The sequence below is a fragment of the Aotus nancymaae genome, unplaced genomic scaffold (assembly GCF_030222135.1).
Source record: "Aotus nancymaae isolate 86718 unplaced genomic scaffold, 86718_ANA_hifiasm-v0.15.2.pri h1tg000036l, whole genome shotgun sequence".
NCBI classification, from domain to species: domain Eukaryota; kingdom Metazoa; phylum Chordata; class Mammalia; order Primates; family Aotidae; genus Aotus; species Aotus nancymaae.
The window spans coordinates 92,500,304-92,527,451 of record NW_026988450.1 but is presented as its reverse complement, the minus strand read 5'-3'; the positions used below and the strand labels follow the sequence as shown (position 1 = coordinate 92,527,451).

The 27,148-nt window shown below is 51.8% G+C and overlaps 1 protein-coding gene across 2 annotated transcripts; it reads right to left on the bottom strand.

Annotated features, from left to right (window-relative positions):
* Positions 1-814: 814 nt before the first annotated feature.
* SPATC1 (spermatogenesis and centriole associated 1) lies at positions 815-27,148 on the bottom strand. 2 transcript variants are annotated; one of them, XM_012473346.2, is made up of 5 exons: positions 26,702-27,148; positions 7,073-7,627; positions 6,427-6,966; positions 6,190-6,329; positions 815-1,300 (listed from the first exon to the last, which is right to left on the bottom strand). In XM_012473346.2, the coding sequence occupies exons 1-5, from the start codon at positions 26,910-26,912 to the stop codon at positions 971-973; spliced, it is 1,776 nt and encodes a 591-aa protein (XP_012328769.2). In that variant the 5' UTR covers positions 26,913-27,148; the 3' UTR covers positions 815-970. The 2 variants fall into 2 exon arrangements, with proteins under 2 accessions (XP_012328769.2, XP_012328770.2); XM_012473347.2 differs by lacking the exon at positions 6,190-6,329.

The following is a 27,148-nucleotide window of genomic DNA, read 5'->3' as shown; positions in this document are numbered from 1 at the left end:
CTGTGGGTCCACTGTTGCCTCCTGCTATCCTCTCTGACTGGCAAGCGCTGGTGCTCCAGGACCCTCCTCAGTTGGAGTTTTCACCCCCCTTCCCGTCGCAGCTGGCCTCCTCGCCTTCCTGCATGTGGCTTGCTGCTGTCTTACCCAGTGGCCGAGGCCCCTCTGGGCTTTCCCACCCTGCACGTGTCTTCCTCCCCGGGGACTTCCCATCCTGGCCAGCCCCCTCAGCTTCCTGCACTTTCCACAAGCCCTTCCCAGCACCCCATCTGCCCTCAGTGCACTGTGGGTGGCCCCTGGGCTGCCTCCCCATCCTGCTGGTGCTCCTCAGCTCCTGCAGCAGGTAGGGTCTGCCCTTGTCAGCTCTGAATGCCTCTCAGAGTCTCCGGGGCCTGTGGAATGGCCTTGCACGTGTTGGGAAGGGGCCGCCACTTCGCTGGGCTGCTCCGTGTGCAGGTTGGGGTGAGGTTGCTTTCCCCTGGCTCTTCTCCCTCGAACGTCCCCCAGGCCTGGCCTAGTATGGGGGCAGGGACCCCCACCCACGTCCTTGTCTCGTCCCACCTCTGCCTTCTGCTCTGCACTGAGTGTGTCCCTCACGGCTTCAGCAGGTACAGAGGCACAGCCCTTCCCTTGCTGCTCCTTCCCGGTTCCTTCCCTTCCCTATCCCAGTCCCAGGAGCTCTGACTTCTTTCAGTGCCATGGAAGGGGAGGCTGGGGGCCTTCAGACCAGCCCCTCACAGACCACTGCTGAGCCTTGGCCTCTTGGGGCCCTTGCAGAGGGCCTGGGATGGGCATGGACCTCCAGGGCAGGCAGGACTGAAGGGGCGCAGTGCGGGGGCCTGGTGAGCCACCCCAGAGGAGGCAGCTCCACCCAGGAGTGCTGGCACGGGCCCAACGGCCAGCGCTGGTAGAAGCTTTAATGGCCGTGCACAGGGGTGTGGGCTGAGCGAGCCTGGACCGCCCAGCTCCGGCGTCACCAGATGAACATGGGCTTGCCGTCGTCATGCGCCAGCTGGTTGAGGCAGGAGAGCAGCAGCAGCGCATCGGTGAGCATGCTGGGGTGCACGGTGTCCGCGAGTACGCGCTGCAGGAAGTCCACGGTGTAGGAGCCGCCGTGGGACGCCACCAGCTCCGGGCGCTCTCGCAGGATGCCATAGGCATTCACCAACTGCTCGGTCAGCGCAGGGTGCACCCGCCCGTTGTAACCCAGACCCTGCAGCCTGTTCATGATGCTCACATAGCGCCGTGTGAGCGTCTGGCACAGCTCCTCGTCCAGCTTGTGGTCACTGGGGTTCAGAGAGGCCTGTGGGGAGAGCCGCCTTCAGGGACCCTCCCTTGCCACACCTCCACACACAGGCAGGCGAGGGGAAGACCAAGGGGCAGTGAGGCTGTGAGACGGCCAGGATCCGAGGGGCGTGCGGTGGGGAGGTTCTGGAAGAGGCTTCAAGGGTCTAGGACGGGAGCCCCGTGGGCAGAGCCTGACAGAGAGGTCTCCAAGGCCCGAGCTGGGCAGGGCAGTGGCTCCCAAAGCTCCTAGGGGGCCTCAGCCACAAGATAGAAGAGGGTGCCCCAACCCACCACCAGGGATTGCAGCTGGACTGAGGTCTCCAGGAACTGAGGACAGGGGTCACGGCTGGGCATCTCGAGGCACACAGGGTCCCCTGACCCAGGGGTCTGGGGTCCTTTCCAGGCCCCCTCCTGGCTCCCTGATCTGCTCCCTTTCAGCCTCTGAAGGCCCCGCCTTCCTCACCCTGGCCTCCATCCTCAGCACCCTCTAGTCCCCGGGGGACTCTGTTTACTCCCCCAACACTGAACTGACAACCCCAGCCAAGCGTTGGCCTCAGCGCCGAGGGACCTGGCTGCTTTACCTGTCTCCTTCGGTGCCCGGGGCCAGGGCCTGGGAAGAGCACATCTGGGTCAGTGTCAACTCACTTCCTCATGGCCTGTGTCCCCCCAACAGCCAGCAGCGACTGGGTGCTGTCCTAAGGCATGTAATCATGAAGGCAGCCTCCTCCCACCCTGCCTGCCACCGCCTCTGGGTGTGTGACCCGGATGGTTGTGGAAAGCCCAGCGCCCAGCTCAGTGCTCTCTGGCACCATTCTGAAGTTCTAAGTTTGGAATTGTTTTCATTTTGCAGCCTGTCTGTCTCAGGTGCAGCTGCCCCCGCCTCCAGGCTTAGTCCTGCCCGCTGCTGCACAGGCCCACGGAGCCACGGGTCTGAAGTGGAAGTGGGTTATCCCTGCCCAAGCTCCTCCTGCCACTTCCACTGCTGCAACACTTGGGGCAGGGCCTCCCTCCAGGGACTCCCATCTGTCCCTGCACGTCCAGCTGTGTCCCACTGTGTCCCAGATGCCTGCCCTGCTGGTCCCCACCCTGCTGGGGGTACTCCTCCCTGCTCCTTGCCCGGACAGCCTGTTCAGGCACCACCCCTTGGGGAAGGCTCCCAGGCCGGTCGTACGTGCAGGGCACCAGATGTGGGGCTGGACTCAGGACTGGGCCCAGTTGATGTGACCCCAAACTCCGCCAAGTGCTCCCAGAGCATGTGCTCAGCGCCGCTGTTGCCTGGATGCGCCTGGGATGGACCTGTCTCCCTAGTTGTAGGTTCTCGGCCCCTGAGGCTTCTAGGCAGATGAACAGTATGCACAGTTGGGGGCAGGAAGACAGCGTTGAGGTTCAGCACAGGAGTAAGGGCCCGTGGACAGCCATGCTCAGCGGCTGCTTCTGCACCACTTCTGCCTGAGCCTCAGTTTCCCTGCGGGGATGTGGAGGAGATCACAGTGCCACCTGCAAGAGCACTGAGCACCAGGCCACTCTGTCTTACAGATATTCCCTCAAGGAATAGACAAGGCGGGGCACCCAAGATGAAGTATGAGGCCAAGATCCGGGTGGGGAGCTTGCAGGGCGGTGCCCCCATCTCTCACTGCCCTGCTCCCCGAGCATGCGCCGCCTCTATCTTCTATTTATTGCTTTATGTATTTACTAAATGCCTTCCCAGGAGAGCACGTTGATTCGGGACTGCCTGGTGTGCACCTGGCTTGACACTAGTCAGGAGTGAGTGGGTGCAGGGAGAAGGCGGCTGCGGACCCGTGGGAGGTGTGGAGGACGAGAGAAGTGAGTAGCGGAAGAGTCTGTAGGACCCAGTGTTGATGGGATGTGGGGAAGGGCACGTGTGACCGTGTCCACACTGTCCTCAGAGGCGCGTGCCTGTGCTCGGCACCCAGGCCTTTCTTACGCGCAGCTCCTGGGACACTGTCACGTGCTCCACAGCAAGAAAGTGGCAGCAGGTGTCACAGAGTCACTGTCTGAGCACAGGACAGGTGCATTACAAATCAATTCAAAGACAGCCAAAAACACCTGTGAAAGTCGCTGGTATCAGAATAGAGTCACTTACGTAAAAAAATGAAAAAATGTAGTCAGTAGGCCAGTGCGGTGGCTCACACTTGTAATCCCAGCACTTTGGGAGGCCGAGGCGGGCGGATCACCTGAGGTCGGGAGTTTGAGACCAGCCTGACCAACATGGAGAAACCCCATCTCTACTAAAAACACAAAATTAGCTGGGCGGGGTGGCGAATGCCTGTAATCCCAGGTAGTTGGGAGGCTGAGGCAGGAGAATTGCTTGAACCCGGGAGGCAGAGGCTGCAGTGAGCCGAGATTGCACCACTGCATTCCAGCCTGGGTGACAGAGCAAGATTCTGTCTCAAAAAAAAAAAAAAAAAAAAAAATTAGCCAGGTGTGTTGATGCATGCCTGTAGTCCTAGCTAGCAGGGAGGCTGAGATGGGAGGGCCACTTGAGTGAACCATGATTGTGCCACTGCACTCCAGCCTGGGTGACAGAGTGAGACCCCATCTTTTTTTTTTTCTGAGACGGAGTTTTGCTCTTGTTACCCAGGCTGGAGTGCAATGGCGCGATCTCGACTCACTGCAACCTCCGCCTCCTGGGTTCAGGCAATTCTCCTGCCTCAGCCTCCGGAGTAGCTGGGATTACAGGCACGTGCCACCATGCCCAGCTAATTTTTTGTATTTTTAGTAGAGACAGTGTTTCACCATGTTGACCAAGATGGTCTCGATCTCTTGACCTCGTGATCCACCTGCCTCGGCCCCCCAAAGTGCTGGGATTACAGGCGTGAGCCACCACGCCCGGCCCGAGACCCCATCTTAAAAAAAGTTGCGGGCCGGGTGCGGTGGCTCACGCCTGTATTCCCAGCACTTTGGGAGAATGAGGCGGGTGGATCACGAGGTCAAGAGATTGAGACCATCCTGGTCAACATGGTGAAACCCTGTCTCTACTTAAAAATACAAAAATTAGCTGGGCATGGTGGCACGTGCCTGTAGTCCCAGCTACTCGGGAGGCTGAGGCAGGAGATTTGCTTGAACCCGGGAAGCGGAAGTTGCAGTGAGTCAAGATGTCGCCACGGCACTCCAGCCTGGTGACTGGTGACAGAGCGAGACTCTGTCTCAAAGGAAAAAAAAATTGCAGTAGAGGAAGGCCATGAAGTCCTTCCACACGCAGGCCCGTAACAGGACTTACCACCACAACTTCCTCAAGACTGCAGGATTCCGAGACACTGCTTGCTCAACGCCACTCGCCTGTGCCTCCGAACTTGGTTTCAAGGCAGCTTACACGGATGCCTCCGTCTTTAAAAGCTTCCCTTTCCCCACACCCTCTGGATATGCCTGTGATCCATCGTAGCACGCACATCCCAGACTGTAGTCCTCTGATTCCCAGATCAGCTCACTGATTCTGGAGAGCCTGTCTCTCTGCATTTCTTTTTAGGTTGACTCTCCTCAATGATAGAAACTGAGAATGAATCCTAATTGACTTAAGGGTTAGAGAGGAAATCCAGTGCCGTTTTGAACAGTGTTTTCTGCCCACCTGTGACAGTCTGTGGCAGGGAGCCTGAGTGCTGCTCCGAGGGAGGCCGGAGATGTGGCAGGTGCCTGCACCACCGTGGCTGCAGGGAGGTCACAGCAGCACTTCCCAGCCAGCTGGTAAGCAACAGAGCCCTGCTGGGACCCCGTGCTGCTTTTGCTCCCCAGGCCAGGACCCACTGTAACTGGCTGCTGTTTCTGTTGCAGCAGTTGCTAAATATTTTGAATATCTCCCTGATTAGAGGAAACTGCAAAGCCCCAAATGTATTTTTTTTAAGAGAAAAAATAAAATAAGATAAAGACTCAGGTGCTCAACTTAACAAAGAAAAATAAAAAGCAGGCTGGGCACAGTGACTCACACCTGTAATCCTGGCACTTTGGGAGGCTGAGGTGGGAGGATCACTTGAGGCCAGGAGTTTGAGACCAGCCTGGGCAGCATAGCGAGACCCTGTCTCTTAAAAAAACATTAGGCTGGGTGCAGTGGCTCATGCCTGCAATCCCAGCACTTTTTGGGAGGCCAAGGCGGGCAGATCACATGAGGTTGAGAGTTTGAGACCAGCCTGGCCAACATGGAGAAGCCCCATCTCTACTAAAAATACAGTATTAGCCGGGCATGTTGGTGCACGCCTGTAATCCCAGCTACTTGAGAGGTTGAAGCAGCCTCTGAGAGGTGGAGGTTGCAGTGAGCTGAGATTGCGCCAATGCTCCAACCTGGGCAGGTGACAGAGCGAGACTCCGTCTCAAAAAACAAACAAACAAAAACTAACCAAAGGATGCTTTAACTAGAGGCAAAGCTCAAACCCGGACCCACGGAGCTCACAACAGCTCCTGCTCAGGCAAACGCAGGCCAGCAACCCACAGATAAACACCGCTGGAGAGAAACAGTGGCCGGGGATGCAGTGGGGCTTTTTCTCAAGGGAAGCCCAGGCGGTGAGTAAGTAGAGATGCAGCCACCCTCCCTGCCCGGCAGTCCGCACGCCCCTAACCTGGCTTCCCCGTGCCCTCCACAGCCTGACACGCGTGACACAGAGGCGCACTCTGGCATGTTGGCGAAGTGTCATCCTCCACGTGTGTCTACAGAGGAGGCCATCCTGATGGCAAAGGACCGTTCTGAAAGCCCCCACCTTCCCTTCCTCCAAGGAGACCGTGGGCTCCCCCTGCCCTATGCCCCAACGCCTGCTGGCCGCTGGCACTCAGCGGTCTGCTTCCTCTGCCCCAGGGCCTCCTCAGGTCCTGGCACATTTGTCCTGGCTGGAGTGCAGGGTCCCCATACGCCTCATGGGCCAGCCTGCCCCCGTCCCTGCAGGCCTCCTGGCCACACACCTGGATGATCTTCTCTGGGATGTTTGAGACGGTGAAGCCATAGAGTCGCACGCGCTCTGGGAAGATGCTGGACAGGATCCTGCGGTCCAGCTGGAAGGCGATCTCACCCACCAGCCGCTGCCAGGCCAGCTGCTTTGACTCTGGGGACACAGGGTCTGGTCAGACCAGGTGAGGGGGTGAGAGGGGCCGGGGTCAGCAGCCCAGCCCCGCCCATGCAGAGCCTGCAGTGTCACTGACCTCGGGGGCTCTCAGGGAACTTGCTCGTCTTGCGGTGGGCCACCTTCCGCTCCACCTCCATCATGCTCTTCCTCGACGGCTCCGTGGTGCGTGGACCCCGAGAGTCATTGACTGAAGCCGGGGAGGATGAGGTGCGAGGTGGGGAGTGGGCGTTGTGTGGAGGAGGGTTGGGGGCAGGCAGGTTCCGGGTGGCGGAATGATGCATTCGGGAGGGGGGATGGGGGGCACCCTGGGCGATGTGGGTGGTACTTGAGGGGGTGTAGCTGGTGGCAACCTGGGGGGCGAGGGCGGGGGCAGAGGCAGGGACAGTGACCGTGGGGGAGGTGGTGGAGGAGGTGGGGATGGACGCAGGGACCACTCGTTCCTGGGTGGCACCGGGCTGGGCCCGTGCATCCGAAGTGTTGAAGGAGAAGGCCGTCGAGGGAGCAGGTGTGCCTATGGCTCCGACGGGGGTGGAGGCCTGGAGGGGTGCACCTGCAAACGGCGTGCTGAGAGGCTCTGGGTCCTGGCTTGGCCGGGGGGCCTCGGTGGAGAGTGGGACTAGTGATGTGGAGGGGACAGAAATGAAAGGAGGGGGATTAGAGTGACGTGGGGGGGGGCACAGCCCTCCCACCACTCTGCCACCCACCACCCACCACCCTGTTACCTTTGGTGGTGGCAGAGGGCACCATGCAAGCTGCGGAGTGGGGCCCAGAGGGGCCTCCGCGGGGCGGCTCAGCCAGCCGAAGCCTTGGGGCCTCTGGCAGGACCAGGTTGCTCATGGGGTTGGCCAGCAGGTTCTGAGAGACCCCTAGTGGGGCGGCAGTGGAGCCGAGCAGGGGGCTGCTCAGAGAGACAGCCACTGTGCCCGTCACAGGGACTATCAGGGGGCTGCTCTGGGACACGGTCACAGGACCTGCAAGGGGGCTGCTGGAAGTCAGGGGGCCAGTGGAGGGCAGGCCTAGGGAGCTGGCCATTGTACCCACGTGGGGCCCTGCCACAGCACTGGTCAGGAAGCCGGTGAGGGGGCTGCTCTGTGACATGGGTGCTGGGCCGGACAGCAGCGTGCTGAGGGGGCCTGTCAGGGGGCTCATGAAGGAGCCCGGTGTGGCACTGGGCTGCGAGCTGGTTAGCATCTCGGCCAGAGGTGCCAAGGCCATGATCCCCACTTCTTCCAGGACTGGTTCGTTTGCCACTGCTGGGGACGGGGGCGGGAAGACACCTGGGGACATAGAGAAAGCACTGAGACCCCAGGGGAGCCCCTCCAGGCGAAGCGGGGGGTGGGCGCAGGCTCTCCCACTGTGGTAGGGCCTGGCCGTGGTGCCGGTCTGGCCCCGATGAGCTGACTGGTCCAACCTGGCCCCGATGAGCCTCACGTCTTAGGTAGGCCAGAGTGGTGGCCTCTCTGCCTCCGTGGGGGATCTCTGCCTGCTCAGAGGATCCTGGGAGAGCTCCCCAAGGCCTCATCTCCAGCCCTGATTTTTGGTTCAGTTCTCCACTTGCCTGCTGCCCCCAGCCATGGGGACCTCCCTCTGCCCTTTTCTCAACCATGCCCACCCCTTGCCCAGCAGAGGGCCTCCCAGCAGCTGGACTCTCAGGTCACTAAGTTGGCCCCTCTGTTCTTCGGTGGAGAGAAGAGGGCCCAGGCCTCCTGACCACTGTGTTTGTGGGGAGGGATGAGCCCCACCCGGTGGAGGCTCCTCAGGGGCTCAGTGCCGCAATGGGCACAGCTTCATGTGGCCCGGCCCCCATGCATGGTTCCTGCCTTGCGTGGCTTGCCGTGGTCTGAACAGGGATGCGGGTCAGAGCTGCTCACACGCCCCGGTCCCAGACACATGGCTTTATGCTCTCTCCCCGCACCAGGGAGCCTGCTCTCCTTGGGTCCTGGAGGAGTGCTCCTTTCACTGAAATTAGGGGCGAAGCCCCAGATCCCCCGGGGTGCAGCTGCTGGCAGGAGCGGTGGGAGAGCAGAGGTTTTTGTGAGTATGTGATTTCATTAAAAGTTCCACTCTTGTTGTTGGTATAAAAGCAGTACATGCTCATTACAGAGAAAGAATGGAAATACAGAGAGTAGATGAAAAGCTACAGATAGTTCCGCCATCCCACGGCTGGTCTCCATCGAGGAGTGTGTGTTGCCTTGGAGACTTTCTCTACCGTGCGTATGAAGAGCAGGAGGCGGCAAGCGTTTTCTGTGACGGTCCGGAGGTAAACATTGCCACCTTTGCCAGCCACATGGTCTCTGTTGCAACCGCTCAAGCATGCCGTTGCCGTGAGAAGCAGCCACAGGTGACCCAGAGGTGAATGAGGGAGGCTGCATGGCCATGAACCTTTATAGATGAACACTAAATTTTGGATTTCTTCTGTCACGAAATTGTCTTCTTTTAACCATTTAAAAATGTAAAACTCAATCACTTGAGCCCAGGAGTTCCAGACCAGCCTGGGAGATGTGGAGAGACCCTGTCTCTACAAAAAATACAAAAATTAGCCAGGCGTGGTGGCATGGACCTGTAGTCCCAGATACTTGGGATGCTGATGTGGGAGGGTGACTTGAGCCTGGGATGGTCGAGGCGGCAGTGAGCCATGATTGCACCACAGCACTCCAGCCTGGGCGACAGAGTGAGACCCCAATCTCAAAATAATGATTTTTTTTTCTTTTGAGATGGAGTCTCGCTCTTATTGCCCAGGCTGGAGTGCAACGGCGCAATCTCGGCTCATCGCAACCTCTGCCTCCCGGGTTCAAGTGATTCTCCTGCCTCAGCCTCCCGAGTAGCTGGGATTACAGGTGCCCGCTACCACGCCCAGCTAATTTTTTGTATTTTTAGTAGAGACAGCGTTTCACTATGTTGGTCAGGCTAGTCTCGAACTCCTGACCTCAGGTGATCCACCCGCCTCTGCCTCCCAAAGTGCTGGGATTACAGTCGTGAGCCACCGTGCCTGGCCAATAATTTTTAAAAAGTAAAACTCGTGATCAACAGGCTGTGTACAAAGGTGGTGGTCGCACAGATCACATGTCCTTCTGTACCTTGCCTCTTCTCACCAGACACACACCATGGCGGCTCCGGCATCACGAGTCTTTGCGAATGGCACTATTGTAGTTGCAGAGGCCTCGTCTAGACACGCCAGTTTTTACTAAGCCTGTCCCAGTGGCTGGGCATTTAAATTGATTCCTGTGTTCCCTGATGACAAAAACCCTATTACATAAGTCTTTATGATTGATTTTTTTCCTGGAAATAGACATTTTAGAGGCTTCCTTGGAAGTGTTCCGATGTCCCCCAGAGAGTGTCTGTCGCTAATACTCCGTGATGTGTGGTGAGATGTTGTGTCATTTGATTTGCCTTTCGAGTTCTCAGTTCTGGGCTGGGCATGGTGGCTCCTGCCTGTTATCCCAGGACTTTGGGAGGCTGAGGTGGGCAGATTGCTTGAGCTCAGGAGTTGGAGACCGGCCTGGGCAACATGGTGAAACTCTGTCTGTATAAAAATTCCAAAAATTAGCTGGGTGTGGTGGCATGTGCCCATAGTTCCAGCTGCTTGGGAGGCTGAGGTGGGAGGATCACCTGACCCCAGGAGGTCAGGGCTACGGTGAGCCATGATTGCCCTACCGCACTCCAGTCTGAGTGACGGCATGAGACCCTGTCTCAGAAAAACCCAAACACTTCTAAGTTCCATTTTCCAAACAAATAAATCAAAATTGCACAATCCATTCAGCTGCTCTTTTACTTATGTATTTATTTTTACTTTTAGAGATAGGAGTCTCATTCTGTTGCCCAAGCTGGTCTCAAACTCCTCAAGCAATCCTCCCGCCTCAGCTTCCTAAAATGATGGGATGACAGTTGTGAGCCACCACTCCCGGTCTGGTCTTTTACGATTTTATTGTCTTGAATTTTTGGAAAGTTTTGTTTTAGGACCCAAGGCCAGGTGCGGTGGCTCACGCCTGTAATCCCAGCACTTCGGGAGGCCAAGGCAAGCGAATCACGAGGTCAGGAGATCGAGACCATCCTGGCTAACACGGTGAAACCCCGTCTCCACTAAAAATACAAAAAATTAGCCGGGCATGGTGGCATGCACCTGTAGTCCCAGCTGCTCAGGAAGCTGAGGCCGGAGAATCGCTTGAACCCGGGAGGCGGAGGTTGCAGTGAGCTGAGATTGCACCACTGCACTCCAGCCTGGGTGACAGAGTGAAACTGTCTCAAAAAAAAAAAAAAAAGAAAACCTCAGCCCTCTGGGTACTGCTTGCTGGAAAATACAATAAAAAGAGAAAACCAAACCCAGATGGGGGTACTGGAGACCCAGAGTCACTGAGGCCCGCGTGTGCTGTCCACAGCAGTCTGCAGGACCAGCCGCATCGGCGTTCACCGCCCGTGAGTAAGGATGTGTGTGCCGCCTTTGTCTTTCCCTCTGGACTCAAACTAGCCAGACGGGTTGCAGCTGAAAATGTAGGATTAGGGAGCTCCACAATTTCAGCCCTCCACCAAAGCTACAATTAAGCTGGCAAAAATGATTAGCGTTAACTTTTTTTGGGTCTCCAGAATCTAATAAAAATCTTACAATAACCGGGGGACTGCTTAAGGAAGAAGCTGCTTAATTTTGGTAAGAAAACATTGTGGCATTTTAACTTTTCCTTCCTTCCTTCCTTTCTTTTTTTTTTGAGACAGAGTCTTGCTTTGTTGCCAGGCTGGAGTGCAGTGGTGCGATCTTGGCTCACCGCAACCTCTGCCTCCTGGGTTCAAGTGATTCTCCGGTCTCAGCCTTCAGAGTAGCTGGGATTACAGACGCCCGCCACCATGCTCGGCTAATTTTCTGATATTTTTAGTAGAGACGAATTTTCACCATGTTGGCCAGGTTGGTCTCAAACTCCTGACCTCAGGTGATCTGCCTGCCTCAGCCCTTCAAAGTGCTGGGACTACAGCCGTAAGCCACCATAGCTGGCCTAACTTTCCTTTCCTGGTATGTGATTTTTTTTTTCCTGTTTGTTGAAAGCTGGACATTGGAAGTATAGCTTGGTGACCCTGGAAATCAGATTCGCCCTCCTCCCCAGGCTTTGCCGTTGCTGCTTGTTATAAGTCGTAGTTTATTGTTATTTAGTGACTTTTCTAAACTACTTTTGTAATGACCGTATTCTTTGTGGTGTGTGCTCGTGGGAATCTCTTTCGTGCGTACGACACGCAGAAGTCACCGTCCTCAGTCACCTACTATCTCCCATTCTTTGGATCGGTGATGGCCATAAGGTTGGTGGCCTGCCTTCCTGGTGTGGCTTGCTGGCACCAGAAGGAGTAATGTGGACAAAAAAAAAAAAAGATTTTATGGAAAACCATTTAGAAAAGTCAGTAAACAAACAAGTGCAACCTGTAACAAGCAGCAGCGAACCGTGGGGAGGAAGGAATAACCTTATTTCCAGTCACCACATTGTAATGTTTCAAATGTCCAGTTTTCAAAAGCTTAAAAAGCATTCAATAAAAAGAAAGTATGGCCCATTTACAGGAAGAAAATAAATTAATATGTATTATTTTTAAGGTAGCACATATACTGGACCTATTAGATGAAGGCTTTAAATCAACTGTCCTAAATATGATCAGAGAGTTAAAGGAAACCATGGATGAAGAACTAAAGGAGACTAGGAGAACGCGCTTCACCAAATAGAGAATATCAATTACAGAAAGAAACTCCAGTACTAAAAGATACTGTGACTGGCCGGGTGTGGTGGCTCATGCCTATAATCCCTGCACTTTGGGAGACCAAGGCGGGTGGATCACCTGAGGTCAGGAGTTCGAGACCAGCCCGGCCACCGTAGTGAAACCCTGTCTCTACTAAAAATACAAAGATTAGCTGGGCATGGTGGTGCGCGCCTGTAATCCCAGCTACTCGAGAAGCTGAGGCAAGAGAATCACTTGAAGCTGGGAGGTAGAGGTTGTGGTGAACTGAGATTGTACCACTGCGCTCCAGCCTAGGTGACAAAGCTAAACTCCATCACAAAAAATAAAATGAAATAAAATAATAAAAAACACCATAACTAAAATGAAAAACTCACTAGAGGGATTCAACAGCTCTGAGCGGGCAGAAGAATGAATCAGCAAACCTGAAACTAAGTCCATTGAGATTATACAGTCTCAGGAATAGAAAGAAAAATGAACAGAGCCTGAGGGCCCTCTGGGACACTGTCAGGCACACCCACATGCACTAACAGGAGTCCTGGAAGGAGAAAGAGAAAGGAACAGAAAAACGTATTTGAAGAGATTGGCCAGGCGTGGTGGCTCACACCTGTAATCCCAGCACTTTGGAAGGCCAAGGTGAGCTGATTGCCTGAGCCCAGGAGTTCAAGACCAGCCTGGGCAACATGACGAAAACCTGTCTGTACCAAAAATACAAAAAATTAGCCAGACATAGTGGCACATGCCTGTGGTCCCAGCTACTCAGGAGGCTGAGGGGAGAGAATTGCTTGAGCAATTCTCAAGCAGTGATCCTCCCAGTTCTGGGAAATAGAGGGTGCAGTGAGCCAGGATTATGCTACTGTACTCCAGCCTGGGGCGACAGAGTGAGACCCCATCTCAAAAGAAAAAAACAAAAGAAGAAGAAAAAATATTTGAAGAAATAATGTCTGAAAATTTTCTAAATTTAGGGAAAGACATAGATACACATATCAAAGAAACTCAATGAACTCCTAGTAGAATAAACCGACAGAGATTTGCACTGAGATACATTACAATCAGACAGTTGAAAGAATCTTCGAGGCCAGAGGATTGCTTGAGGCCAGGAGTTTAAGACCAGCAAGGGCAATATAGTGAAACTATATCTCTCTAAAAAAGAAAGCAGCAAGAGAGAAGTGGCTCATCAGCTACAAGGGATCCTCCGTAAGATTAACAGTAAATTTGGCTGGGTGAGGTAAGTCACACTGTAGTCCTAGCACTTTGGGAGGCTGAGGTGGGCAGATCACAAGGTTAGGAGTTCAAGACCAGCCTGGCCAACATGGTGAAACTCCATCTTTACTAAAAATACAAAAAATTAGCCAGACGTGGTGGCGCACGCCCATAATCCCTGCTACTTGGGAGGCTGAGGCAGGAGAATTGCTTGAACCCAGGAGGCAGAGGTTACAGTGGGCTGAGATTGCACCACTGCACTCCAGGCTGGGTGACAGAGTGAGACTCTGTCTAAAAAAAAAAAAAAAAAAGTTAACAGCAATTTTTTCCTTCTTTCTTTCTTTTTTTTTTGAGACGGAGTTTCGCTCTTGTTGCCTAGGCTGTGAAATGGCATGATCTCGGCTCACCACAATCTCTGCCTCCCAGGTTCAAGCAATTCTCTGGCCTCAGCCTCCCTAGTAACTAGGATTACAGGCATGAGTCACCACATCTGGCTAATTTTGTATTTTTATTGGAGATGTAGTTTCTCCATGTTGGTCAGGCTGGTCTCAAACTCCTGACCTCAGGTGATCTGCCCTCCTCGGCCTTCCAAAGTGCTGAGATTACAGGTGTGAGTCACCGCGCCTGGCCAACAGCAATGTTTTCATCAGAAACTATGAAAACTATGAAGGCCATAAGGTAGTGGTTTGACATATTTAAGCTGCTGAAAGTAAAAAGATCAAACAAGAATTCTATATTCCACAAAACTGTCCTTCAAAGATGAAGGAGAAATTAAGACATTCCTAGATAAACTAAAGCTAAGGGAATTTATTGCCAGTAGACCTGCCCACAAGAAACGCTAAAGGGAGTCTTTCAGGCTGAAATGAAAGGAACCAGACAGCAACTAGAAGCCATATGAAAAAATAACACCAGTAGTGGTCACTACATATGCTGATGTCAAAGTCAGTATTATTGTATTTCTGGTTTGTAGCTCCCATTTTTCCTATATGACTTAAAAGACAAATGTATAAAACAATGATTATAAATGTGTGCTAATGTGCACATACTATATAAAGATGTAACTTATGACAACAGTAACATAGAGGGGGAGGACAGAGCTATGCATTATTTATATACTGTATGTATATTTTGCATACTATTAAAGCTAAGTTGCTATTAATTCAAACTAGGCTGTTATAAATTTAAGATGTTTATTGTAATGCCAGGGTAACCACTAAGAAAATAACTTTATAATATACAGAAAACAAAACCAGGTGAAGGAATAAAAGTGGTATGCCAGAAAAAATTAAACACAGAAGACAATAAAAGAGAAATTGAGGGGAAAAAATACAAGACATGCAGAAAATAAACAGCAGGCTGGGCATGGTGGCTCCCACCTGTAATGCCAACACTTTGGGAGGCTGAGGGCTGGTGGATCACCTGAGGTCAAAAGTTCAAGACCAGCCTGTCCAATATGGTGAAATCTGTCTCTACTATAAACACAAAAATTAGCCGGGTGTGGTGGCTGACGCCTGTAATCCCGGCTACTTGGGAAGCTGGGGCAGGAGAATTGCTTGAACCCAGGAGGCGGAGGCTGCAGTGAGCTGAGCTCGAGCCACTGTACTCCAGCCTAGACCAAAGAGTGAGACCCTGACTCTACATACATGCATACATATATACGTGCATATATACATACATAGCAAAGTGGGAGAAATAGTGCTTCCTTATCAGGAATTTCTTTAAATAGGTTAAAATATCCAGTGGAAAGGTAGAGATTGGCAGAATTGATAAAACAGTCAACCAAAAAAGCCTCCCATGTCCCTATTCTATGCTGCCTAAAAGAGATTCATTTTAGATAGAAAGACACACATAGGTTGAAAGTGAAGGGGTGAAAAAAGTTATTTCATGCAAATAGTAACCAAAAGACAGCTGGATGGCTATCCTAATATCAGACAGAATAGACTTTAAATAAAACATTGTTACAAAAGGCAAAGAAGAACATTATATATTAATAAATGATTCAGCACAGTAGGATGTAACAATTATTAACATTAATGTACTTAATAACAGACCCTCAAAATATATAAAGCATGAATCAGAGTGAGAAATAGATAGTTCTGCAGTAACAGCTGGAGACCCCATTTCAGTAGTGGGTAGAGCCAGTCCTGATGGACATACACAAAGCATTTCCATCCAGCAGCTGTAGAATGTACATTCTGATCAGGTGCACATGAAACGCTCTCCGGGGTAGATCATTTGGGAGGGCACACAGAAGGTCTCAGTAAGTTTTAAAAGATTGAAATCATACAAAGTATCTTTTCTGACCGTAAGGGAATGAGACTAGAAATCAATAACAGATGGAAATCTGGAAAATTCACAACTGTGGAAATTAAACAACACACTCTTAAATAACCAATAGGTCAAATACATCATAAGAGAAGTCAGAAAATACTTTGAGACAAGTGAAAATGAAAACACAGCATGGCCAGGTGTGGTGGCTCACACTTGTAATCCCAGCACTGTAGGAGGCCGAGGTGGGCAGATCACTTGAGGTCAGGAGTTTGAGACCAGCTGGCCAACATGGTGAAATCCCATCTCTACCAAAAAATACAAAAATTAGCCGAGTATGGGGGCGCACACCTGTGGTCCCAGCAACTCAGGAGGCTGAGGTGGGAGGATCACTGAGCCTGGGAGTGTGTGGTTATAGTGAGCAGTGATTGCACCACTGTACTCCAGCCTGGGTGACAGAGCAAGATTCTGTCTCCAAAAAAAAAAAAAAATCAGTTGTATGTGTATATACTTGTAATAAATAATCTAAAAATGACATCGAGAAAACAACTTTTCTTTTTTTTTAATTTAAGATGGGGTTTCACCATGATGGCCAGGCTGGTCTTGAACTCCTGACCTCAGGTGTTCCACCCACCTCGGCCTCCCAAAGTGCTAGGATTACAGGCGTGAGCCACTGTGCCTGGCCTGAGAAAACAACTTATAAGAGCATCAAAAATAATAAATTAGGAATAAACTTAACAAAATAAATGTAAAACTTGTCTCCTGTAAACTACAAACATTGTTGAAAGAGATTAAAGAAGATACAAATAAATGAGAAAAGCCATGTTTGTGGATTGGAAGACAATATTGTAAAGAGAAAAATACTTCCTGAACTGACACACAGATTTAGTGCCATCGCTCTCAGAATCCCAGCTGACCTCTTTATAGAAATTGACAAGCTTATCCTGAAATTTACATGGAATAATTATAAGGGACCCAGAATGGCCAAAGTGGTATTGAAAATAAAGAAGGTTGAAGGACTCACTTCAGATTTTCAAAACTTACTACAAAGCTAAGTAATCTTAGTGGCACTGGCATAAGGACAGACATATAGCTCAATGAGGTCGCCTGGGAGTCCAGAAATAAATGGAGTCTCATCTGTCTCCCAGGCTGAAGTGCAGTGGTGCAATCTCGGCTCACTGCAACCTCTGCCTCCTGGGTTCAAGCGATTCTCCTGCCTCAGCATCCCAAATAGCTGGAATTATAGGCGCATACCACCACACTTGGCAGATTTTTGTATTTTTATTAGAGATGAGGTTTTAACATGTTGGCTGGGCTGGTCTCAGAACTCCTGACGTCAAGTGATCTGCCTACCTCGGCCTCCCGTAGTGCTGGGATTACAGACGTGAGCCACCACTCCCAGCCCTGTCAGCTAATTTTTGGCAAGTGTGTGAAGACAATTCAATGGGAGAAAAATCTTTTTTTTTTTTTTTTAGTTCCAGGGTACATGTGCAAGATGTGTAGGTTTCTTACGTAGGTAAACGTGTGCCATGGTGATTTGCTGCACCTGTCAACGCGTCACCTAAGTATTAAGCCCGGCATGCATCAGCTATTTTTCCTAATGCTCTCCCCGCTACCCCTCCGACAGGTCACAGTGTGATGCTCCCCTCCCTGTGTCCATGTGTTCTCATTGTTCAGCTCCCATTTATGAGTGAGAACATACAGTGTTTGGTTTTCTGTTCCTGTGTTAGTTTGCTGAGGATGATGGCTTCTAGCTCCATCCATGTCCCTGCAAAGGACATGACTTTGTTCCTTTTATGGCATAGTATTCCATGGTGTCATGTACCACATTTTCAATATCCAGTTATTGTTGGTGGGCATTTGGGTTGATTCCATGTCTTTGCTATTGTGAATAGTGCTACAGTGAATATACACTGCACGCATTCTTCATAATAGAATGATTTATATTCCTCTGGGTATATAGCCAGTAATGGGATTGCTGGGTCAGATGGTATTTCTGGTTCCAGTTCTCTGACGAATTGCCACAGTCTCTTCTACAGCAGTTGAACTTGCTTACATTCCCACCAGTGTAAAAGCGTTATTTCCCCACAGCCTCGTCAGCATCTGTTGCTTCTTGACTTTTTAATAGTAGCCATTTTGACTGGTGTGAGATGGTAGCTCATCCTGGTTTTGATTTGCATTTCTCTAATGATCAGTGATGCTGAGATTTTTTCGTATGTTTTTTAGCCGCATAAACGTCCTCTTTTGAGAAGTGTCTGTTCATGTCCTTAGCCCACTTTTTAATGTTTTTTTTCTTGTAAATTTGTTTAAGTTCCTTGTAGGCTCTGGATGTTAGACCTTTGTCAGACGGATAGGTTACAGAAACCTTCTCCCGTTCAGTAGGTGGTCTGTTTGCTCTGATGGTAGTTTCTTTGGCTGTGCAGAAGCTCTTTAGTTTAATTCGCTCACATTTGTCAATTTTTGCTTTTGTTTCACTCTTGTTACCCAGGCTGGAGTGCAATGGTGTAATCTCGGCTCACTGCAACCTCCGCCTCCTGGGTTCAAGCAGTTCTCCTGCCTCAGCCTCCCTGGTAGTTGGGATTACAGGCGCGCACCATCACGCCTGCTAATTTTGTATTTTTAGTAGAGATGGGTTTCTCCATGTTGGTCAGGCTGGTCTCGAACTCCTGACCTGAGGTGATCCACCCACCTTAGCCTCCCAAAGTGCTGAGATTACAGGCGTAAGTCACTGCACCTGGCCTAGTTAATTTTTGTATGAAGTTTGAGGGGTCCAGTTTCATTCAAGAAAATAATCTTTTTATTTTTTGAGATGGAGTCACGTTCTGTCACCCAGGCTGGAGTACAGTGGCACCATCTTGGCTCACTGCAACCTCTGCCTTCCAGGTTCAAGTGATTCTCCTGCTTTGGCGTCTGGAGTAGCTGGTATTATAGGTGTGTGCCACCATGCCCAGTTAATTTTTGTATTCTTAGTAGAGACAGGGTTTCACCATGTTGGCCAGGCTGGTCTCGAACTCCTGACCTCAAGTGATCCACCTGCCTCGGCCTCTCAAATTTCTGGGATTACAGGCATAAGCCACAATGTCCAGCCTGAGAAAATAATGTTTTTAACAAATGGTGCTGGGATAACTGGATATCCATGTTACAAAAGAATGATATTGGACTCCTACTTCACACCATGTACAAAAGTTAACTCAGAATGGAGTAAAGGCCTAAATGTAAGAGCTAAAACCACAGAAGTCTTAGGCGAAAACTTGGGGGTTAATCTGCATGACCTTGGATTTGGCAATGGATTCTGAGATATAACACCAAAAGCAGAACCCACAAGTGAGACGATAGATAAATCAGACTTCATCAAAATCGAAAGCTTCTGCGTTTCAAAAGATGTTATTAAGAAAGTGAAAACGGCCGGGCGCGGTGGCTCACGCCTGTAATCCCAGCACATTGGGAGGCCGAGGTGGGTGGATCACGAGGTCAAGAGATCGAGACCATCCTGGTCAACATGGTGAAACCCCGTCTCTACTAAAAAATACAAAAAATTAGCCAGGCATGGTGGCGCGTGCCTGTAATCCCAGCTACTCAGGAGGCTGAGGCAGGAGAATTGCCTGAACCCAGGAGGCGGAGGTTGCGGTGAGCCGAGATCGCGCCATTGTACTCCAGCCTGGGTAACAAGAGTGAAACTCCGTCTCAAAAAAAAAAAAAAAAAAAAAGAAAGCGAAAACACAACTCAAACAATTGGAGAAAATATTTGCAAGTGATGTATTTGAGGAGGGACTGTATCCAGTGAATATAAAGAATCTCACAAGTCAGCAATAGGAAGACAGCCCAGTTTAAAAATGGGCCGGACGGCTCATGCCTGAAATCCCAGCACTTTGGGAGGCCGAGGCGGCAGGATCACTCGAGTCCAGGAGTTCAAGACAAACCTGGGCAACATAGAGACCTGGTCTCTATTTTTGTATAGCAATTTAAAAATAACGTGGATCTAGATATACATTTCTCAAAGATACACAGGTGGCCAATAAGCACACCTAGAGAGGCTCAGCGTCATTAGTCGTCAGGGACATGCAAATCAAAACCACATTGTAATATCACTCTACACCCACTAGGACGGTTATAATTTTAAAGAATCAGATGAAAACACATGTTGGCAAGGATCTGGAGAAACTGGAACCCTCATACATTTCTGGTGGGAATGTAAAATGGTGCAGCAGCTTTGAAAAGCAACCTGGCAGCTCCTCAAACAGTTGAACATAGTTACCATATGACCCAGTAATTATAGGCCTAGATACATCCAAGAGAAATGAAAACATGTCTGCACAAAATTTGTACATGAATCGTTATAGCGGCATTATTCATAACAGCCCAAAGGAGGAGAAAACCCAAATGTCCACCAACTCGTGAATGAATAAACAGAATGTGCTGGGATCGAGGCCGGGGACGGCTGCTCCCTATCACCAGAGGCTGCAGGGGAAAGGTGAGCGCTTCCCAGCTGCGGAAGGCGTGTCTTCCACTCCGGGCAGGGGTTTCACGGCACCAGGCAGATTCCTGGGCATTTGGCACAGTGTAGCTACTCAGAACAGCGGCTCTCAGTTCAACAAATATTTCCAGAGCATGCACTGAGGGGCAGGCCAGGCGACGGGGCCAGGATGAGTCAAACACCATTCTCCGTCCCTGACAGGCCAGACAGGGATTAGCACCGCTCGGGTACCGCGCCGGAGCCATACACTAGAATAGTATTCAGCCGTAAAAGCAAAACAGAACAAAAATCCCTAACGGTGGCCAGGAGTACTGATTCGAGCCATGAAAACATTACGATTAGTGAAAGAAGCCACTCACAAAGGACCACACACGTGATTCCATGCACATAGAATATTGAGAACGGGCAAATTCATGCAAACAGAAACTAGATTAGTGGCTGCTTGGAGCCGGGTGGGGGTGCTGAGAGGGAAGGGGTGTAATAACTAAGAGGGATGACGTTTCTTTTAGGGGTAACGAAAGTGTTCTAGATGGATTATGGTAATGTTTGTACATACCTGTGAATATACTAAAAACACTGAATTTTACACGTTAAATGGGTGAATTGTATGGTTATATGAATTACATCTCAGTGAAGCGGTCATTTAAAAAAGATTCACTGGGGTCACAGGCATTGCTGTGGCAGAAAAGGCACACTTATGGTTCAGGGGCCAATCTGGTGCCCCCTGGGAGGCATTAGAGGCTCTGCAGGCCTGGGCCGTGAGGAGTGTGGCCCTGCTCACCCTGCGATGGCCTCAGTCTGTGATGCATCAGAGCCACCGCTGAGGTCCCTGGACGGGAGACGGGATACCTGTGGCTTCACGACTGCTAGACGCCAGCCATGGGCGGAGCGAGAGTCCTGAGTTAACAGACGCCACTGTCAGCTTGTCTTTAAGAGGTTTCAGTCCCATCGCTTTAGATTCTAATGTGTACAAGTGATTTCTTAACCTATTGATGAGTTGTGTTTAATTTATGTAGATTTGTGAGTTAAAAAACTTAAGTTCCAGTACAGCTGCCTTGAAAAGAACTTGAAGAGAACCCTGACGAGGACTTTGGATCTGCTGCGTTTATGTGGTTATTTAATTATTTAGGGCTCTGGGCCAGGTTTGTTACATCAAACAATCGAAGTTAAAAAGAAAAGCAAGGGCCAGGTGCTGCCCCTCACGCCTGTAATCCCAGCACTTCCAGAGGCCAGGTGGGAGGATCACTTAACCCAGGGAGGGTCTTTCCAGAACAAGGTATGAGGGGAGAGGGTCCCGAGGGGAGAGGAGGGTCCCGAGGGGAGAGGAGGGTCCCGAGGGGAGAGGAGGGTCCCGAGGGGAGAGGAGGGTCCCGAGGGGAGAGGAGGGTCCCGAGGGGAGAGGAGGGTCCCGAGGGGAGAGGGACCTGAGGGGACCGTTTGCATCCATGGGGCTTGCAGGTCCTGAATTCAAGGGACGTTCTGGTGTTGGGGAAGCTGTGTCATGGGGGCGGACGTGGGTTCTGGGTGGTGCTCGGGAAGGAAGGGGATGCTGCCCCCTGCCGGTACCCGCCTGCTGCATCCCTGCGGGCAGGCTGTGGGAGGGCAGGAGGGGTGTGTGAGCTCCAGGGAGGAAGGCGTGATGAGGGCTCGGATGGCGAGGATGCTGGTGGTCACAGCAGGCCCTCAGTTCTCTTTTCTTGACCGCCTGTCCCATGCTGAGTGCCGCCCACCCGTCACCCGACCTCTCTGTGGAGGTCCCAGGTCTGAGCACTGGAGCAGGAGCCAGTTTTCGGCGCAGTTAGTGTTGTAGTGTCTTGAGCTCCCAGCGTGGCCCTCATTTCCTGCCTCCCCTGCTACTCGGGCAGCCCCGTCTGCCTGCGAGCCCTGAGCCCTTAGGAGCAGGACGCCCTGCGGTCCGAATGCTGCCCTGGCTGCACCTCCCACCTGCCCTGTGCGCGGGGCCAAGTCTGAAGCGCTTGGCGTCTGTTTTGTCCCGGTGAAGTGAATTCGGCCGACGGCCAATGTTTTCTGATTTCCTGCCTCTCGGATTCCCCACTCTGACCACACAGTGGTACCTTCTGTCTCGGTCAGAGATCGCTCCTGGCCACCTGGTCTCTGAGCCTCCCCAGAGCTCTAGTCCACTGGCCTCTTCGTTTTCTCCCCATGTGACAACACTCTGGCTCTGGCTGCCGGCTCAGCCGGAGCAGCTTTGATGTGCCCGAGCGCTGCCGAGCTGTCCTCCCCCATGCCTGCCCTCGGGCTACCAAGTGCTGCTGGGGAAGGCACCTTGATGGCAGCTGCCTTTGCAAATCCCATACGCACTAACAGAGCAGACATCCAGACAGACCCTCCGAGCTCTCTCAGTGCCTTCCCCCACTTTTACTCTATTTCAGACTTTCCTCGCCCCGTCGTTGCTCTCAGAGAAGAACATTTGCACAAAGAAGGTTCAAGCCCTGGGTCTGGAGCTGCTTCAGCTCCCCACCACCGGCATTCACACTCACACTCTCCCTCCTCCCTCCCGCTTCCTTCCGGGACAGTGGAAGACACTCTCTTCCGTCAGTCAAGGGCACCCCTACCCTAGAATGTACCCCTTTTTTCTTGAGTATTTTCCAACAGTCTCTCTGGCCTCTTCCTTCCACATACAAACAAACTCAGGTCTCCGTCACCCTGAAAGGAAGCTCTGAGCTCCGTGCCCTCCCAGCTGCTGCCCTCCCCTGTCCACTCCCCTCACCCCAAGGCCAACCCTACTGAATAAGTATCTCCCTCGTCCTTCTCTCCATTTTCTCACTGACTTTTCACCTCACCCTGGTCGGCCCTTCCAGCTATGATGGGGTTGAGGTCACTCTAACCGAGGTCATGAATTGTCCACTAAATGTGGTGGATATTTTTGGTAATTTTCCGACTTGACCTCTTGGCAGCCTTTACCTTGCTGACACCATTCCTTTTGAAGCTGTCCCTTTTGGCTTTTGTGACATTCCACTTTTGAAGTTTCGCTTGCCTTTCTGCATGCTCCTTTGCCAACTCCTCTACCTGAGTTCAGTCAGGACCTCACGCTCTTCCCAGATGGCCTCACCCCCTGCCTCAGCTTGAATTATCAGTAACTCTTGAGTCTTTTTTTTCTGAGACAGAGTCTAGCTCTGTTGCCCAGGCTGGAGTGCAGCGGTGCAATTTCAGCTCGCTGCAACCTCTGCCTCCCAGATTCAAGCGATTCTCCTGCCTCAGGCTCCCATGTAGCTGGGATTACACGTACCTACCACCATGCCCAGCTAATTTTTGTATTTTCAGTAGAGACGGCGTTTCACTGTGTTGGCCAGGCTGGTCTCAAACTCCTGATTTCATGATCTGCCCACTTTGGCCTCCCAAAGTGCTGGGATTACAAGCGTGAGCCACCATGCCTGGCCACAGCATAAACACACTCAAACACCCACATAACACATATATATCATACACACTCTTGCACACATTCACTCACAAATCGCACACTGTCAAAGCAGATACACCACACCCTCTCACACACTCATGCATTTTCTTCTTTTTTTTTTTTTGAGACAGAGTCTCAGTTAGTCATCCAGGCTGGAGTGCAGTGGTGTGATTTTGGGTCACTGCAACCTCTGCCTCGTGGGCTCAAGCCATTCTCCTGCCTCAGCCTCCCCAGTAGCTGGGATTACAGGTGCCCGCCACCACACCTTGCTAACTTTTGTGTTTTTAGTAGGAACAGGGTTTCACCGTGTTGGCCAGGCTGGTCTTGAACTCCTGACCTCAGGTGATCTGCCTGCCTCCGCCTCCCAAAGTGCTGGGATTACAAGCATGAGCCACTGCGCCCAGCCCACATTTTCTTTTTTTATGTTTTATTTTATGTTTTAAAATTTTTAAATATTTTAAAATTACATTTAATTGTCTTTTTACAATACTGCTCCTTGTGCTGGGCATGGTGGTTCACACCTGCAGTCTCGGCACTTTGGGAGGCCAAGGTGGGAGGATCACCTGAGGTCAGATGTTTGAGACCAGTGTCGCCAACATGGTGAAACTCCATCTCTACTAAAAATACACACACACACACACACACACACACACAATTAGCTGTGCGTGGTGGCATGCACCTGTAATCTTAGCTACCTGGGAGGCTGAGATGGGAGAATCGCTTGAACCCGGGAGGCAGAGGTTGCAGTGAGCTGAGACTGTGCCACTGCACTCCAGTTTGGGTGACAGAGTGAGACTCTGTCTCAAAATAAATAAAAAATAAAAATTTAAATATTAAAATAATTACATTTTCTTTTTCTTTCTTTTTTTTTTTTGAGACGGAGTCTCACTCAGCCACCCAGGCTGGAGTGCAGTGGCACAATCTCAGCTCACTGCAACCACTGTCTCCTGGGTTCAAGCGATTCTCCCGTCTCAGCCTCCTGAGTAGCTGGGATTACAGGCACCCACCATCATACCTGGCTAATTTTTGTATTTTAAGTAGAGACAGGATTTCACCATGTTGGACAGACTGGTCTTGAACTCGTGACCTCAGGTGATCCGCCCGCCTTGGCCTCCCAAAGTGCTAGGATTATAGGTGGGAGCCACGGAGCCCGGCCACATTTAATTTTCTTTTTACTGTGCTGCTCCTTGTAGAGCAAGGCTAACACCTAGGCAGTATGCCACAGTCAACACCACACACCTTCATACACACTCATTCACACACCCATGCCACACACTCCAGACGCTACACAGAGTATGTGTGGTGCATAAGTGTGTACCACACGTACTGTCACACCACATTCACACACACCCCATTACACACACACACACACGAGTTGGGGCTTTAATCGCACATCTGTTTCTTATCCCTGCAGTCCCCAGGGCCAGGCATTTGTACAAGTCTCTTCTACGTGTGGCCTGCTCCCTTCCCCTTCACGACCACTTGGCTGGGCTCACCTCCTCCAGAAAGTCTTCCCCAACCCTCAAAGCTTGACCATTTGGGAGCTGGAAGATCTGAAGTGGTCCAAGGATTCCCTTAAGAATGAAACCTGAGAGGTGAGGGCTTGCTTGGTTAGCCTGGAAGTACGAAAACAGAGTCTAGAAACAGGAGGTTTTCTTTTTTCCTTTCCTTTCCTTTCTTTCATTAGAGACAGGGTCTTGCCCTGTTGCCCAAGCTGTAGTAGCTGACTGCAGCCTCCACCTCCTGGGCTCAAGTGGTCCTCCCACCTCAGTCTCAAACAGCTAGGACTACAGTCATGTACCACCATGCCTAGTGAACAGTGAAATTTCCTTTTATTTTTTGACACAGAGTCTCACTCTGTCACCCAGGCTGGGGTGCAGTGGGATGATCGCGGCTCACTGAAACCTCCACCCTGCCAGGTTCAAGCGATTCTCCTGCCTCAGCCTCCCAAGTAGCTGGCACTACAGGCGCCTGCCACTGCGCCCAGCTAATTTTTATATCTTTAGTAGAGATGGGGTTTCACCATGTTGGCTAGGCTGGTCTCAAACTCCTGACCTCAAGCAATGCATCTGCCTCAGCCTCCCAAAGTGCTGGGATTACAGGCATGAGCCACCACGCCAGGCCTATTATTAGTTTTTGAGATGGAGTCTCGCTCTGCCACCCAGGCTGGAGTGCAGTGGTGCGATCTCAGCTCCCTGCAACCTCCACCTCTCGGGTCCAAGCTATTCTCCTGCCTCAGCCTCCTGAGTAGCTGGGATTATGGGCACACACCACCATGTCCGGCAAATTTTTGTATTTTTCTAGAGACAGGGTTTTGCCATGTTGCCCAAGCTGATCTCAAACTCCTGACCTCAGATGATCCACTCGCCTCAGCCTCCCAAAGTGCTGGGATTACAGGTGTGAGCCACTGTGCCTGGCCCCAAGAATATTATTTTTGTTACCCTGTCGGTTGTGTCTGTGTCATTAGAGGTGTAACATTTAAAACTAGAGGGGTCTGTGTGCTCGTGATCAGTAACGGGGAACTGAAGACCAGCTCTATGCTACATTCAGGTTGGATGCCAGGGAACCCAGTGGGTAGGGAGCAGGGAACTAAGACAGGAGGGGAATGAGCACCAGCCTGAGGGCCTTTAGCCGCTGGAAAGACTGAAGTTATCAGTAAGAAACATGTCTAGTTTGGAGTGAGCGAAGTTCCAGTGACTCGCTGGGCCTGGAGGATCTGGAGGGGATCTTGACTCTAGCGGAGTGTTGAAGCTGCACTGTGGGTGGGCTGGCTGAGGGTGGAGGGACGGGGCCTGGACCCAGACCCTGGGAGCAGCCTCGATTAAGATGAGCCAAGTGGGTGGACAGCCTGGCTTGGGAACTCAGAGGGGCACGGAGCAAGGCTGTGAGTCTCAGATGCCGTGCAGACGCGGAGAAGGACGCGGCACCTAGGAAGCCACCTGCGGCCATTCTAGCGCCGCAGTGTCAGGTCATTGCCAAGCTGTGGAGGCTTCAATAGGCAGGGAAGGAGGAAGATCTTACACCCGATGGTGGCCAGAGGAGAGGGCCAGGCAGGGAGGGCAAGGTACCGGGCCTGTGATGGCGCAGGTCACTGCAGGGGTGGGTGGGCTCTGAGCACCAGAGGTCCGCCCCGGTCAGGAGGGAATGCCACCTTCTCCAGGGCGGGAAGCGCATCGTATGGTGAGCTGAGCATGTTAGAGCAGAGAGGGCAAGGGGGAGGCGCTCCCTCCATGACTTCCTGAGACCTCTCCTCTCTGGTGCAGCGCCCCACTTCCCTCTTACCGTTGCTCTGGCGTGAGGGAAGGCCTGCTGCCGCCTCGCCAAGCCCATTTGTGAGCGCGCTGAGGCCGAGCCCTCCTGCCTGAGTCTTGATTGCAGACTTGAGCTCGTGATTCTCCCGAATGAGCCGCACCAGCTGCTTCAGTTCCTCGTTTTCCCGCACCAGCCTCTCTATCTGATGCCGAAGCCCCTCATAATTGGTGAGTAGAGACATGCCCCGGGCCGGCGGGAAGAGTGTGGCCCGTGGGAGGGTACTGCCCCTGGAGGCTGCCCAGGGCCCCAGGCCTTGCCCGGGCTGAAGGAGGGTGCAGAGTCTGCAAGGCTGGCCCAGCGGGCCCTGGGTATTGTGAGGTCAGAGGCCATGGCCTCCTCCTTGCCCTCTCTGCTCTGACACACTCAGCTCTCCATGCTACCAGGCCTGTGCGCAGGTCTTGCCTCGGCCTGGAACGT

Bases quoted from the DNA above. Each gene is read 5' to 3' on its own strand.
- SPATC1 (XM_012473346.2), bottom strand. From the start codon at position 26,912: ATGTCTCTACTCACCAATTATGAGGGGCTTCGGCATCAGATAGAGAGG. The intron at 6,330-6,426 runs GTCAGTGACACT...CTGTGTCCCCAG, and splicing joins GTTCCCTGAGAGCCCCCGAG to AGTCAAAGCAGCTGGCCTGG. The intron at 1,301-6,189 runs GTGTGTGGCCAG...CTCTCCCCACAG, and splicing joins TCCCAGAGAAGATCATCCAG to GCCTCTCTGAACCCCAGTGA.